Here is a 16,928-nt window from a genome sequence, read left to right as displayed (position 1 = left end):
GGGATGAACTCAGGCAGAAAGAAAATACAAGAGATAAATCAGAGGAGTGCTGTAGTCATGCTGAACAGGGTGGGCCCCGATGCTCAGTTCTCAGCTCCAGGCTTTAAAATGTCTTTCTCAGGGTGGACTTCAGACCTGAAGGCCTTGGCAACTTACAATGTGTGCTGGGGCCGGAGAATCGGCATGTATACCACACACTAACAGCACCCCACAATCAATAGGCGACACTGTGTGAACTACTACTCACATGGGGAGAGTCTGCCCTCCAACTTATTTCTTGCTACTTCATCTATCTATCGATCAATCGATCAAACTATTTATTTACCTTTTTCAAGAAAGGGTTTTCTCTGTATAACTTTGGCTGTTCTGGAACTCTTTCTGTAGATGAGGGTGGCCTCAGACTCACAGAGACCCGCCTGCCTCTGCCTCAATGTTTCACTACCCAATTATCCTTCAACTAACCACCGCACAAAGGGTACAGTCACCTTAACTGTCATACAGTAGCAATGAATTTAAACGATATTTAGATATACATAAGAAAAAATATGATTACCACATACCTGTGGATTTTCCAAACGTTTTAAATATTCTTCAAATGGCCCTTCTATAAACTGCAAAAAAAAAAAAAAAAAAAAAAAAAAGTATTAGGGGCCTGGAGAAGTGATCAGCAAGTAAAAACACTTCTTGTTTTTGCAGAAGACTTGGTTTCAATCCCCAGCACGCACACCGGGCAGTACACAACCACCTGTAAACTCCAGGTGCAGGTGATCTGATGCTCTCTTCCAGCTAACATACCTATATACATGTTATATACACACATACATGTAAACACATACACATTAAAAAAATAATTCTATTAGTACTACTATCTTAAGAAATATGCCAAACAGTGGGTTTTCTGTACAAAGTTCACTTTGAGTCACCGGGTTCTTCTTCTATCAGTAATACTGAAAGATACTCATGAGTATCTATATAAATCCTTAAGTAATGGCAGCACATATGAAGAGAATCTGAAGGAAAGGTTTCCAGGAAGGAAGAGGACTGACTCATGAGAGCTGCCCAAGAACTTGGATGGGCACAGGGGAGCAGCCACTGCCCTGTGCAATACAGCCTAAGAAGGAAGAACACTGGAAAAGAGCAACCTAGCCAGCTGAAGCAGGGCAGTCCGGTAGAAAGCGGGGCCAGTTCACAGACAGCCTGGGGAGGAAATAAAACAGGACTTTCAAATAAGACAGGAAAGAAAATTCCAGGCCACTGCAGATGGCATTCTAAACTGAGGAATACCAAAAGAACACTTTGAGATTAATTTGGTAATGGTCAGTGGGTACAGGCAAATGAACAGAAATTATGCTAAACACAGAAGTAATAGGGAATCAGATAATTTCAATCAAGATTTTTATGATAAAGTTTTGTTGTTTCTGTTATTATTTTATACCTAATCTATACCCAATTTTTTTTTTTTTTTGCTTTCACTGTAGCAACTGCACACAAATTTGAGAAAGTGCTGTGGTGGTCTGATGATGGCCCTGCCTAGGCTCATATATTTGAATGTTTAGTCCCTAATTCCTCTAATTGTTGGAGAAAGATGAGGATATGTGGCCTTGTTGGAGGACGTGTGTCACTGAGGATGGTCTCTGAGGCTTCAAAAGCCCACCATTCCCACTTAGGTCTGTCTCCTGCTGCAGGTCAGATGTATGCTCTCACTACTGCTCCAGCCCATGCCTGCCCGCCTGCTCCCAGCCATGGTCGTAAACTCTACTATCCAATCAACTGTGAGTCCCAAATTAAATACTTTCTCTTATAAAAGACCTTGGTCATGGTGCTTTGTCAAAGAAGTAAAAACTTAGTAACTAAGGCTAAAAAGTATTCCCATCTGACCACTGAGTGCAATTTTATTTAACTTGCAGTACTAGTTAACTCAGCAAAAGTAACACACTTAAACCATAAAGTCATCTACCCTCTTCAATCTATACACATCTTTTCAACACCTATGGAATCTTTTTAGATTGAGAATTCATCTGTAAATCGCACAAGTTCCAAAACTGTCTTAAATTCTAGCATGTAAACATTCAAAGTGCCTTCCTATGAGTTATTGGTCAGGGAGGCTTCAGGGAGACCCCAAAAAGCCACAAGCTCTTCACTGCTCTTCACTGCCCACCTGAATTAGGAGGCAAGAGCCTACTATTGAGTACACCAGAAATTTTGATTGAAGCACAGAAAAATTAAGCTGTGACTGACTAGGAAACTTCCTCCCTGGTGGACAGCTTATCTATGAAGGCTGCAGGGGAGAAAATTCAGCAGTCTTGCCTGGCCCTGAACCCTGCATGCTACAATAGTGACCTGCCAGGCAAGACATGCCCACTGGGCCGATAGATGTGTGCTTGTTTGGGGAATAACCAACTTTCGGACTAGAGGAGAGCTACTCCACTGGAGGGAATTGACTCCTGAACAAAAGTTCATGGCTGGGGAGGCCACAGACCCTGCGGGTGAACCTACAGCTGCTGGTTTTCCAAAAGAGACATTTATCAAACTGCCTCATAAATACCTGTGTTTATATTATATTATATTGATCAAGCTGGGTCAGAGAAGCTTCTTCATGCAGCGGACAGAGATCAATAGAGATGTAGCTTATAGAGATCACAGTGAGTGACTGTCAACTACCCTATATGAGACATCTACATCAATCTCCCCACCCCCAAAGCTCAGGGATCATCCTGACAGAACAGAAAGAATGTGACTGGAAGGATGAAGAGGAGGCACTATGAAATGCTGTCTTCTAGACATAACACAGACTTTTTGCACTCCTTAACTGTGATTACTCACACAATCAAAGTAGACAAAATTCCAGGGCTGGAGAGGTGGCTCAGTGGATAAGAGCACTGACTGCTCTTCCAGAGGACCTGAGTTCAATTCCCATCAATCACCCAGTGGCTCATAACTATCTATAGTGAAATCTGATGCCTTCTTCTGGTGTGCGGGTGTATATATATGTAGAACACTCACACATTAAATAAATAAATAAAGATCTTAAAAAAAAAAAGCCAAAATTCCAGCATAGATAAGGGAAGGGCTCACAAGATCCTACTCTAGCTGAAGAGCTACTCAGTGAATTACTGAATAAAAAAAAAAAAAGGACACGAGGTTGATGGTTGATGGGGATAAGCTAGGGGTGAGTCTAAGGGAAACATATGATCAAATTACAACATAGGCATTTATTAAAATCTCAAGAAAAAAATTACTTTAAAATGTCTATCCTGTAAAATAGGAACTAGAATATTTCCAATGGTCAAAATGTAAATCCAAGTAAAGACACAGCACATCTAAGGCTAAAAATTACCTCTTCAAATTTCTCTCTGTTCTCTCGAAGGTAGCGAATACAGGCCATTCTAACTTCCACATGGCGAGACTGAGAGTGCAGTACCTAATACAAAGAAGCAACACATTGGTAAGTCCTTTCGTTAGAAACAAACCTAAATTACAAACTACTGCCATTTTTCACACCCAAAGTAATGTGACAATCAAGTTAAGCCTGTCCTTTCCTTTCCTGTAACTTTTTATCTTTACTCATTCTAACCTCTCTCTTTGAGCACTAGGACATTATACACTGGTGCTTTGAGCGAGAATGGCCGCCACAGGCTCACATCTGAATGCTTGGTGACCAGGGAGTAAAACAATTCGAAAAGCCTTGTTGGAAGAAGTATGTCACTGAGGGTGGGTTCTGAGGTTTTAAAAGCCCCTGCCAGGCCCAAGACTGCGTGTTCCTCCACCTCCTGGCATATTTCTCAGCTACTGCTCCCTGGCACTCCAGACCACCGCGCTCCCCACCATGACAATGTGACTAAATAAGCCCCGAGACTGCAAGCACAAGCCCCCACTAAACACTTTTTCCATAAGCGTTCCCTGGTCATGATGCCTCTTCACAGCAAGCAACAGTGACAAAAAAAAACAAACAAACAATACTCTGTTGTTTTCAAGACAGGGTTTCTCTGTGACGCCCTGCCCTTACTGTCCCGAAGTATGCTCTGTACACTAGGCTGGCCTTGACTGGAGAATCAGCCTGCTTCTGCTTCCCAGAGGTGAAGGTATCCTATCCACCACCACACCTAGCCCCCTAACCTCATTCTACAGAAAATTTGTCACCATTTCTCCTAAGACCATTAAAATCACTCCTTAAGAACACTGCTGTACTAAGAGGCTTTCCTCAGTTTCCAACCTTCTACAAGAACTGCTCCTCAAAAAGTGGACTAGAATCCCTCCTATGAGATGCTGAGGCTCATCCAATGCTTGTTATAAAAGCAAACCAGACCTGGTAGAACAGACTTATAATCTAGCTACTAGGAAGGCTGTGGTGGGAAATTTTCATGTTCAAGCATGATCTAAGTGAACTAAAAGTCAGTCCAAGCAACTGAGTGAGAAACCTGTCTCAAGATAAAAAATTGAAAACCAATTGTGGCTACATGTGGTGGTGCATACCACTAGTCCTAGCATTCGGGAGGCAGAAGCAGTGGATCTGAGTTCAAGGCCAGCCTAGACTACACAGCTAGTTCTATGACAGCCAGGGCTACACAGGGAATCCCTACCTCCATAACCCCCAAAAAAGAAAAAGAATAATAAAAAAAGGAAAACCAAACAAAGCAAAGCCCTGTGGTGGTAGCATACACCTTTAATCCCAACACTCAGAGAGGCAGAGGCAGACAGATCTCTGAGATAGGGGTATACAGTGTGAGTTCCAGGACAGCCAACTTACATAGAGAAACCCTGTCTCAAAAAAAAAAAAAAAGGTTGAGGATATCACTCAATGAAAGGGCCCTTGCTGAGTTTGATCCCATAGACTGTCTGACTCCACATATGCAGTGGTGTACTCAAAGACACACACACAAAAGAATAAAAGAAAAAAAAAATCAAGTACCAACCAAAAAGTATGTTCAGATCTCTCGTTACCTCCCTAAGTAACCAAAAGAACTCATTGGAATTTTATCTTTTTATCAAAATCTGAGCTCTGAAATGAAGCAAACTAAATTTTATATCAAATACTAATCCCCAATACTTTCATCATGTTTAAAAATTACTTTCTATTAATAGGTATCTCTAAGTCTCCCTAATGTTAAACTGAGAAAAATTCAAGACAACAGAGGCTCCAGCTGCACATTTTACACCTCTCTTGGATAAAAGCCAAGGCTCATTTATACCCAAGAAGATGCAACTTCCCCTGATAGCCAGTGTGTTCTAACAAGCCAAAGACGGAAAATGCACTCCTTGTGGTTAGCTTTTCAATTTACCAGCTGGTTTCCAGCTTAACTAGGTAAACCTTTCTTACTGTTTTAGGACAGTATTAAAAAGTAGCCTTATACAGTCTAAGCTTCCTGAGTCACAAGGACCATCCACTTATTTTTAAAAGCACCAACAGTTTGCCATTTCAAAAAATTACATTTGGCAACCTATCTAACCCAGCAGCTACATCAGACACTGTTCTGAATCAAGCATTACCAGTGAGACACAATGTCACCTGATAGGGCTTTCCTACCATCAGCAAAGCACCTCCAGTGTTAAAGCCATTCACCTAACAACAGGTGGCAGACAGAAATTAGTAAGGCTTGTTTCTCATCAGTAACAATGTCAGGAATATCTCATTTTTTTCCCTCCTTTTAACAAAGATTTCAGAACATGGCATCAATCTGACCCTGCTACCCAGATACAAAACTCTCATCAGCGTCCATAAAGTGTAGGATATTGATAAACCAAACAATGGGAAGAAAAGCAAGGTTGAAATGACAACTCTTCAAATGGTAAATTACTTCTCAAAGTCCCTGAACACTCAAAATTCAAATGGTCTGGTATGTTGCTACATGAAAACAGGCTTAAAGGTAGAGGCGTTGAGACAAGGTAGTGATAAACACTGGCAAAGGCTGAGACACTGTTTTAGCAAGTCCTCTAAGAGTGCCCTATTTTTAGCTCTAAGGCTAGAAGCTGATTCAGGTCAGGCTTCCTGCAGGCCCAAACCCACAAGTGTAAAAAGAAGGAAAGCGCCTACCTAAATCAGGTAATCTGATGGGAAACGGCTACTCCCAAAGTGAGGTCTCTTCCCCTTCTCCTAAGGCCGTCACTTAGCTTACTGACCCCAAAGAGTATTTGTTGTAATTTTTACCAGAAAAAAAAATAATTCGCCAAAAACAAATCCTTTCTACATTACTTTTCAAAGGCAGTGGAGGTTGACAATGCATTTTTCCTCACCATTACTTGGTCCCTATCTAATGAATAATTGAGCTTCCCCCAGACCCGTGCTCAATATAGTCAAAACAAGCCCCCAGATTTGTAAAGGTCAGTTCCCTCTGACTAAGCTAAATCCCACGGCAAAACGGGGCTTACCCTCATCAATGCGTTAATGCAGCTAGCTCCTGCCCACAGGTATGGAGTGCGCCCCAGCAGCTTCTGCTCTGTCCCAGGACGCGTGGCACGCCTCACAGACAGAACGCTCTGCTCTGCTTCAGTCTTAACTAGGACCTCATACTCAACTCCAAACACTAACATCGGCTTCTTTCCTACACAAGTGTGCTAAAATTCACGCTGTGTAAACAGACCAAGAGGGCTGACTTCACTTCCCCTGCTCTGCTTCTAGAGGTGCTGAGGAGTGCAAGGAGGCTGAGACAAGGAAGCAATCTTCTCCATCTGGAAAATTCACAAACGGAGCAGACTGTTTACCTACTAACCGTGAGGACTGGGGTGGGAACACCCCACCCACGTTGGAGCTTCCTAAATTTCTGAAAGTGAGAAATGCCTAATGAACTGAATATGGAGGTTGGTTTAAGGAGTATTACAGAGAATGCTTCAATGAGCATGAGCTGTCCTGCAATGTAAGGGTCTCTTGTTTTAACATGCTCTCCATTTACACATCTTTGGAAAGTACAAATCCTAAAAGCTAGTTAATGCACAAAAGTGGAGGGGAAACGAAACAAAACCATAAAACTTCCATTTAAGCCAAAGGAAAGCAAACTGTAAATGGTATGAGGCAGTAATGTGAAACTTTTTTTTAATCCAACTACTTCCGCAGCTAGTTTTTAAAGAGGATGGGTTTTGGTGACCCCACACCTACAACATCTGGTTACATAACATGGGAGAAAACGTTCTCTCAAAAAAAAAAAAAAAAAAAAAGAAAGAAAGAAAAAGAAATCTTAAGTATTCTTCCCTGGAACTCCTCATACTCAAGAGTTCTATCTCACTTCTCTAATAAGTCTGTGTCCGCACTATACCGGGAATAATTCTGATCATTAGTGAAGGGGTGAGGTAAAAAAGGACATGTACTGGGTTGAAAATACCCAGCTATTTCGGTCTTCCTATCCCAGGACTTTCAGGAGTAGATTCTTTAGCACACCCTGCCTGACTCCCACATAACAAACTGTGGGACCTACTCGGAGAAGTCACCGAGGGGACCCACACAGGAGGTCGCTCTCCTGAAACAGCCCGGTTGGCCTCCGGCTTGGCGTGACACCGGCGACACCGACTAGCCCACATTCCAAAGTCCAGCAGCAGGAAAAATGTGGTCCCCAGTCACCCCGCAGCACCTCCCCGGCAAACACGCGGCGCCGACGCGGGGCTGCGGGGAACTGAGAGCGGCGGATGCGGAACCGGCCGAGACCCCGCCGGGTCCCCGGCGGCCACGCCGGCGCCGCCCGCGCCCCGTCCCGCGCTACAATGGGCCGCTGTGACGCCGGGCGGCCACGCGCGGCCGGCGGCCGGCCCTGCCCCGGCCCTCACCTGCTCGGCCACGGCCCGGAACAAGCACGACCCGTCCTTGGCGACCAATTTCCGATACAAGCCCAGTTTGCGCAGATAGGCGTCCATGGGCGTCGCATCCTCTAGCGGCCCCGCGCCGCCCTGGTCCCCGCCGTCGGGCGCGCCGACGGCCGCCTCCATGTTGCCGGTCCGCTGCAGCGTGCGCGGCGCGGACTAGCCCCACATGGCCGCGTCGCCGGCTGCTCGACGCCCCGGCCTGGGGCGGGCTGCGGCTCGGGCTCCGGCTCGGCGAGGGGCGGCGGGAAGCGGCGGCGGCGGCGGCTGCCCGCGCTCTCCCGGAGCATAGGGCAGCCCTGCCTAGTGCACGGCCATCCGCACGCGGCCGCCTCCGCGGAGGGACGCGGGGCCCGCGGGCCGCGAGGGCCGACCACGGAGAGCCCGGGGTCGCCGCCCCCACAAGTTTCCGGGTCCCGGCCGGCGGGAGGCGAGGAAGAGCCCCGCCGAGGCGCGCGCGCCGCCGGGCCGGCCGAGGCTGAGCGAGGCCTGCGCGTCCCGCGCGCGCTCCACGCCGAGAACCGAGGGAGCCCGGAGAGAGAGCCGAGGCCTCTCGTTTCTTTCCCCACCTCGCGGGAGGGCGCCTGAGGGGCGGGGAGCGGGAAGCGGCGCCCGGCGGAGGGCAGTAACCTCGCAGCCTAGAATTTGTTTTCGCTTTCGGCCCGCAGCGCGGAGGACGACGGGAGTCGTAGTTTGAGCAGCGGCAGGAAGTCGGCGTGCGGGGCGGAGACGCCCGGGCCGGCCTACCCGGAGGGGAGGCGCCCCGCAGGCTAACGGACTACAAATCCCGACGACGCCGGCGGCGCCGAACCCAGCGCTGACTTCGCGCTGCCCAGGCCGCGTCCGCGAGCAGGCCGGAGGGTGTCTGTCGCCTACGCCGGCGACCTGCGCGCGCCGCCCCGCCCTCCCGGCGACTCTCCCGCCCCGAGCGCGGCGTGGCGGCGGAAAGCGCGCGCGCGTCGCGTTCGCCGAGTTGCTAGGGACACGGTGGCGGGGCCGCCGGCCCTTTGTGTGTCTCCGCACGGAGGGCGCTCCGGCCTGCACCCCGCCCCGGCCTGCCCTCCCGGCGCCCCCCGAGAGGAGGTCGACGCCCCGAAGCCCGGCTAAGAGGCGGGGGCCGAGGCCGCTCCGGAGCCGGGGCAGCTCACCCTGCGACCCGGGCGCCTCTGCCCCGGGCTCACCTGCTCTCCCCGTCACCGCCCCGGCGCCCCGCCACACCCCACACAGAGAGCCGTCACTCTTAGAAATCACTCCTTTCTTAAGTTGGGTGACTCGCCACGTGCAACCCCACCTGAGCTAGCGACCTCAAACTTGTCCCACTGGGCTTTAGAACCCGGTCCTTGACATCCTTTCAGGACACCAGGGCTTTATTTAGCGAACGATAGCAGCTGGTAAGCTTTGAGTCACTAAAGGTCTTGAGGTCGTGCCGGAGGAAGGAGAAAAGTGGTAAATTACCTCGGGTTTAAAGACGTAGGCAGTCGTGGGAATGCGGCCAGAACAGGCCAGATGGGTAAGAAGAGTCCAACAAGTTACTGAAAACGTAAGTTACTAGTATATAAATGTTCCCATAATTGTGCTATTTTTAGAAAACATTGTGAGTTAAATGAAAAATTATATTCTTGCCCCAATTTTAAATTTTTTATTTGTAGAGAGGAAACACTTGAGAACTCTAGGAATGTTGTTTTTGTTTGTTTGACTTTGTTTTAGAGGCATGCTCTGTAGAACAGAAGACTGGCTTTGAACTTGCCTGTAGCCAAGGGTGACCTGGAATTCCCCACCATCTCGCTTCCACCCTCCCTCCCCAAATACGACTGGTATGCCAGCACATCCCATTTTATGCTGAGAATGAAACTCAGATCTTGATGCCTGCTCAGCAAGCATTCTACCAACTAAGCTTCCGCCCTAGGCCCCAAACTATTTTGCCCTTATAGACCTACAGTTGTTGAGTAATATCTAAACTGTAATGCTTAAGTACAATTTCTAAAATGAGTAGATGCTATATGACCAGTTTATTAACATACCAAGTATGCACAGAGAAGGCCATGCCTTTTGACGTTAATTTCTCTTTCATTTTGATATTCATTCATCATGTTCCATATGTGTTTGTGGGGAATATATGTGTTAAGACTGCATTGCTCATACCTTGACTTTTTTTTTTTCCATCTTTTAAAGCCCCAGAGTATTTCTGAGATACCTAAGGGAAACTGCCTCCTTTTTTTGTAGATCCGCCTGCCTCTGCCTCCCCCAGTGCTGGGGTTACAGGCCCGGCCGTGCCACCGCACACAGCCAAATATGTCTTTTATTCTAAAATATCTTGTTTGTTTGTTTTTCAAGGCAGGGTTTCTCTGTTTTAGCCGTAGCAGTCCTGGAGCTCACTCTGTAAACCGCACTGAAATGTCTTTATTTTCTATCACAGTAATTTAACTCATTAGTAATAGAATAATCAAGATATTAATGGGTATGATCAGTAATTTTAGTTATTCTACTATAAAGCCTGGCATAAGATCTGTTTTCAATGTATTTTTAATTCATTATTAAATAAAAACCAGAATCCATTACATTTTGTGGTTTTAGCTGTGATTTGTAGTGAGAAGTGGTAGAAGAAAACAAACATCTGGTCTTTTGCACAGTGGATACTGTCTGACAGTTTCTCAGCACTCCTGCTGAACCAATGTAAAGTGGCCTCACTGCTCTAGTTCCAAAGTTAGAGGAGGCACACCTGTCATGTCTGACCCGGCGACTTCACAAGAAAATCCCTTGGGTATTATGAGCCCTAATCCAGAACAGACCCTCTGTGTATGCCAACTCTCCAAATATAGTTCAGTGTTGAGGCAATACAGAAACTCACTTCCTAAGAGTCTTCATGTCTTAACATCAGCCTCCAAATCTCCTCAGAAAAACCAAAGCAGTTCTGATTGAAAATGTTCATTTCAAGCCAGCCTGCAGTGGTCCACCCCTGTAATCCCAGCACTCGAAGGCAGAGGCGAAATGGATCACTGTGAGTTCAAGGCAAGCCTGTACCACAGAGCAAGTTCAGGACAACAGTGCTACGCAGAAAAACCTAATCTTGAAAAAAAAATTACTAAAATTTAATCTTGTGCAAATGTGTTATCCAACTTTTTTTTCTTTGTATACAGCCAATACCTCAAGATAGTTTACAAACTTTAGGGCTAATTATGATAGACTGAATTATGGATATTTATTTACTTTGGAGAGGAGGTCTTTCTTTTTATTTGTTTTGGTTTTGGTCTACAGGGTTTCTCTTGTGTAGACACTGTATATTATATCTCTGTTCACAGTATGTGCCAGTATGGGAGAGTTTTTCCAACCTAAGATTATGTAGTGTGCTAACCTGCCTTTACGAGAACCCACAGGGATCCTAGGCCATATTTTCACACAGTCCTCTAAGGGCATTCACCTTGAAGGAAGGTTAGTCTAAGTGCCCCAAAAATTGGTTCAAAGTGACTTCTTTTCTAAGGTTAGGTGATAACTGGATCTGCAGTCTGCTCCCGTGGATTGCTCTCCCAACCTCCACATCCCCTTACCCTCCCTCCACGTGTGCAAGCTGTCTGCTCTGTGGCGGGCTTACCGACCAAGGGTCCTTGAGTAGGGAACTGGAGACTCTCTATCAAGGTAAAGCAAGCCCTTCAAAACAGCGTAGCGCTGAAATAAAACCAGCGAAGCAGTGAAAGTCCGAAGGTCAGAAACAACACCCGGAGTCTCAGTATGTACTCCAGCTGCCTGGAGTCACTCTGCAGACCCAGGCTAGCCTAAACTCACACAGAATCCAGGCTCCTCTGCATCCTGAGTATAGGGATTGACAGCATGTGGCACCACAGTGGATGTTGGGAGACTTTAAGCCTAAAGCTCACTGATAGTTATAAACCTATTTAAGTTGATTATATCCTCTTGGTTTATATTGGTGTGCCTCATGAAGCTGAGGCTGGCCTTGAACTCATGATCTTCCTGCCACCATCTCTGATTTAGTTAATTTTGAAGTTTCTTTGTTGATTCCTCATTTGGGTAACATTTTATTTTATTTTATTTTATTTTATTTTATTTTATTTTATTTTATTTTATTTTATTTTATTAAGACAGGATTTCTCTGTACAGCCCTAGCTCCTGGCTGTCCTGGAGCTCACTCTGTAGCCTAGGCTGGCCTCGGTCACCTGTCCCTGCCTCCCAAGTGCTGGGATAACCTTTCCAAAGGTAGGAGTGTTGTATTAAAATCATTTTTACCAACTGGACATGGTAGCACATGTATATAAGCCCAGCACTTCAGAGGTGGCAGCAGGAGGATGAGTTCAAGTTCATCCACAGCTACATGGCAAGTTCAAGGTCATCCTAGGCTACACAAGACCTTAAAACGGGACTTTCTTTGGACCACCTGCTCCCAACTAGTGACATGAACACTTTTTATTAATTAGATATGTTTGGTCATATCTTCAGCTTGTTCCCAATTAGATTGTTACCCCTTTATATTAATCTGTGTTCTGCCACATGACCCACTACCTCTCAGTCTTAGTCCTGGCATTTGTTTCTGTGTTTAGCTGGCGACTCTTCAGAACCTGATTCTTTCACAGAGTTCCTATCTCTGCCTGGAAATCCTGCCTGTCTCTTTTGCCTTTGCTATTGGCTGTCCAACTCTTTATTAAACCAATCACAAGGTGTGTGTACAAAACATTGAGACAGGCAATGCTTAATATCAAAGTTAGCCAGACGTGTGTTGCACGCCTGTAATCCCAGCACTTGGGGAGGCATAAACAGGCAGATCTCTGAGTTCCAGGCCAGCCTGGCTGCCACAAGCTTTTTCACAGGTGCCATGGTGGCAGAGGAGGCAGAAAGGGGAGAATGCGATCTCTTAAGAATTTATCTTGCTCATCTTCTATTTTCATATTAATGTAAATAACTATAATTTTCTTTTCTTACTTGAATATCATCCAAATACTACTTAATTTTGAATGAAAAATATGATATAATACGTATACTAATTGTTAGATTTGGGGGGATTCAAATAGGGCACTGAAATGGATTACTAGCAAGTAAAGAGTTTGTCAGAAAAGTTAATAAAGCCATGAACTGTAGATGGTGTTTGCTACTTTGTGGGTTCTTTGTTCTTCTATTCTTCTCCACCCCTTTTCTTCCACCCATTTAACCCCCTAACACTAGATAAGAGACCACAAAAAGGATAGAGAGGAAAGGAAAGAGATCCCTGAATAAAGTCAGGGGTTGGAAAGAGGGTGAGATTGTTGTTAGACTACTTCCTGTTGATTGGCAGTATCAAGTTCCTTGGGGCAAGTTTGATATTTGCCGTCAGGATAGCTGAGTTCTGCTGTGTCTTGTTTCTTCCTTGAGCATGACTACTTAACAAACCATGATCAATAACAACCAACGCTCAGTCAGCAACCCACCATGCCTCTCAGGGGCCCTAGTATTTATACATCCTCTGAAAAATCACCAGAATTCCAAAGGTCACACAATCTCAGTAACTGTCTGCAGCTGGCGAAATCACCCTCTGCAGAGCACAAGGAAAATCATAGCTGCTGCAAAGCAGCTCTATATTACCACACCTGGGATTAAAACAAAAAAATATTTTTACAATATTTCTGTTTTGTTTTTTTTTAAGAAACCAAAATTCTCAGTACATTTCTCCCTTTCTTTTTTTAAACCATTAGTTATGCTGTGTGTAACAGGAAAATTTTCAATGAAATAAGCATTTTTTGGACCAGTTGCCAAGATTTTCAGGAGACCTCTCCTTCTCAAGTCTAATCTTTATCAGTTTTGATGGTAACCATACATTTTCATTTCCTGTGAAAATATAAGCAAATCCACACCCCCCAATGCAAAACTTTTGCATGTTTCCATTCTGATGTTAACACATTATATATAGTTTATAGGCTGATCTAATTCCAAAGGTTTTTCTATAACCTAGTGAGACTTGGTTGCTTTTGTCCTAAAACAGCTTGGAATTTTGCTGCAGGGCCTCAAGCTAGGCCCCCTTTCATTTCCCAATGGCAAGAAATTGCCTTGGACATCTCTTTTGGAGCTGCACTTACTGGTCCAATGGCAACACTTGCCACATGACCTGCACACCCCTGGACGAAGCCTAGGCCTTCTTTCTGATTTATATTTAGAGAAACCATTGACCTTAGAAATGCCTTGCTCACAATTTTGTTGCAAATGACCAAATTTCCTACAATCAAGCACTTAGCATTTTAAGATCTGAGACCTTTAGTGACTTGGTCACAGTCTCCTTGACCATATTTCCCACAAATGAAGCACAGGGCATTTGATATGGGAGACCTCTAGCTACAGCTTGACCTATGACATTAGCATAGTACACACTAGAACCAATATCGGTCATATCCCTTACCCACTCATTCATAGGCATTGCCCATACCTTTAATAGTCTCATAACATTTTTACATTCAGTTTTCACATTTTTATATGCTAAGTTGTCTATCAACACGTGTCAAGCATCAGGGTTTGATTCAGCTTTGTTCACAGCTAAGACTAATCTTTGTTTAAAAAAAAAAATCAACGAAGGCTTCTCCAAAACCTTCTTTATAAACAAGGTGGACCTTAGCCAAGCGTAGTGGCATAATCTCAGCACTCAGAAGGTAGAGGCAGGCAGATCTTTGTGAGTTCAAGGCCAGCCTGGTCTACAACGTGAGTCCAAGACAGGCAGGGTTACATAGAAGAGACCCTGTCTCAAAAAAAAAAAAAAAAAAAAAAAAAAAAAAAAAAAAAAAAGGTGGACCTTTTTCTGGGCTCCTCCACTTTATCTCAAGCTCTTAAAGCTAAGCTACATTGTTTTACAATAGTCTCATCAAATTGAATGTGTTCTTGTATATAACAGTAGTCCTTTACCCAGCAACTGATCTATACCATATTCATTCCCCTCGCTCTATTTTGCTGTTCAATATTCAGGGCTTTTTCCCTCCACCATGTTAACCATTGCAGTTGCAGACCGACCTCTAGTACAACTGTCACCAAATTCTTCCAGTCTTGGGGAAATAATCCTATTTTGAGTAGCCCAGTTATTTAGAATTTGTTCCACATAAGGCAAACACATCCCATATGAAATCATGCCTTAGCTCTATCATTTCTGTAGGAAGCCATTCTCTTATAATCTTGTCCCACACTATTAGCAGGTATATGCTGCACAACTACTGGGAAAGCTAACAGTAGTGGTCTCACAAACCAGGGCCACCCCTCCTCCTGCCCGGGTGACATGGTTGGTTTGTGATCACCCCTTCCTCTTGAAACAGTGCTGTTTCATCAGACTTTCCTCCCAAACTTTCAGCCTTTCTCTCACCCAACTGCCCTCCAGCACAGTTTCTCTCTTTTCTCCTGTGAGAAACTCCTGCTCTCTTGTTCAGTCACCAATAGCACTGAGCCTGTTCTCCCTTTCCTGGTGCTCCTCACTTCCCAAGTGCTTCCACTGCCACCCACGATTATTACAGGTGCGCCGTCAACTCCGCAATCCTCTCAGAAACGAGAGAACAAAGTGACTGCCTTTTGGTGGTTTCTCAGGCCCCTCCATTTCCACCCAGTTTTTTCAACTGCTCAGCCAGTCTTCCAACCTTTTTTTGAAGCAGAATATGGGAAGCAGGAAAAGGAAAACCAGACAGTTCCCTCTGGGAGCAAGCAGGTGACATCCCAGCACAGCAGCTTCAGTAAAAGTTTGCTGGTCTCTTGAAGCAGAATATTCATCCCTTCATCCTTGCTGCTTCCTCTGTGGCCTTTGAATCAAATCCCCCCACATACACACACAAAAAAAATTTCCCGTTCTGCCTAGCTCCACATCTGGGCATCGCTTGTAGCCAGTGTTTGTTATTTTGTGGGTTCTTTCTTCCACTCTTCTCCACCCCTTTTTTCTACCCTTTCATCTCCCTAACACTAGGTTAGAGAGGGGAAAAAAGGGATAGGGAGGAAAGGAGAGAGACCCCTAAATAAACTTAAGGGTCTGAGGTTATTGTTATACTCCTTTCTACTGATAGAGTTGTTGGGTTCCTTAGGGCAAATTTGATCTTCACCATCAGGATATCTAATTCCTGCTTCTTGTTTCTTTGTGCATGACTACTTAACAAACAGTGACCAACAATAACTTAACCCGCCATGCCTCTGAAGGTCCCTAGCTTTTATATACTCTCTGAAAAGTCATCAGAATTCCAATCAAAATTTCACACAATCTCAGAAACTATCTACAGCTGGCAAAAGTGCCCCCTACAGAGCAAAAGGAGAATCATAGTCAGCTGCTGTGAAGCAGCCCCACATCCCCACATCCCCACATCTGGGATTAAAACAAAAAACAAAAATATGTTCTTATATTTCTCTGTTTTAAAAGAAACCAAATTCCAAAATTCTCACTACAGTGAACGGCCAGGCAACAGCAGGGTAGGAGCTGAACGATTTCTGGTCCCAGGACCAGAAACAGACTGTGTTGGTTAGTTGTTTTTTGTTGTTGTTTGGTTTGCAGTTTGAGAAAAACTAGAGATGTATGAGAAGAGGAAACCTGAATTGGAAAATGCATCCTTAGGATTGGCCCGTAGGATATTTTCGTAATGAATACTGTGGGAAGGCCCGCCCCATTGTGGGTGGTGCCACCCTAAACTGGTAATCCTGGAATGTGTGAGAAAGCAAACTGAGCAAGCCAGGAGGAAGAGAGCAGTAAGTCGTGTTCCACCGTGGTCTCTGCTGCATTTCCTGCCTCCAGCTTTCTGCCCTAAGTTCTGGTAGGTCTCAGGCCCTCCATATGTCTAAAACTGAGCTCAAGCTGAACTACAGGATTTTGGTGCTTAGATAAAAGCCAGCATTCCTCGGGAACTTGGAGAACGGGTTTTCCACTCTTTTTCCCTGCCAAAAAGAGTCCCCCTCCCAGATACTGTCTTTTTTATAATCTGCATGATCCTATTCTCTGCTCCTCCCCCCCACCTCCCTTCTCTTTGCTGTATTATTTGATATCATACCTACTCTTTCTATACGGCTTTCCCTCTTTCCTAGACCTGGGTGTGTCCAGACTGCTTTTTTTTTTCTCTCTGCTCTGGATTCTTCCAGATGCCTCCTGATATTTTCTCTCTATTATCTATTACCCACAATAAAAAGCTTCCCCCAAAGGAGCAGTCATACTGTTGTCAATT

General features: G+C 45.1%; 1 protein-coding gene across 2 annotated transcripts in view; it reads right to left on the bottom strand.

Moving 5' to 3' along the window:
- Otud4 (OTU deubiquitinase 4) overlaps window positions 1-7,940 on the bottom strand; it is a 44,554-nt gene extending 36,614 nt beyond the window's left edge. Inside the window, exons 1-3 of one of the 2 annotated variants that reach the window (XM_060393215.1) lie at window positions 7,753-7,940; window positions 3,338-3,421; window positions 561-611 (exon numbers count right to left, since the gene is read on the bottom strand). In XM_060393215.1, the coding sequence (XP_060249198.1) occupies window positions 561-611; window positions 3,338-3,421; window positions 7,753-7,911 (294 nt within the window). In that variant the 5' untranslated portion in view covers window positions 7,912-7,940. The remainder of the gene's footprint in view (window positions 1-560; window positions 612-3,337; window positions 3,422-7,752) is intronic. The other variant, XM_021635632.2, reaches the window with a different exon arrangement.
- Between the last annotated feature and the right edge of the window lie 8,988 nt (window positions 7,941-16,928).

Source organism: Meriones unguiculatus, chromosome 10 (genome assembly GCF_030254825.1).
Source record: "Meriones unguiculatus strain TT.TT164.6M chromosome 10, Bangor_MerUng_6.1, whole genome shotgun sequence".
Lineage (NCBI taxonomy): Eukaryota > Metazoa > Chordata > Mammalia > Rodentia > Muridae > Meriones > Meriones unguiculatus.
The sequence above is the reverse complement of the archived record's forward strand: the minus strand, read 5'-3'. Positions and strand labels throughout refer to the sequence as shown.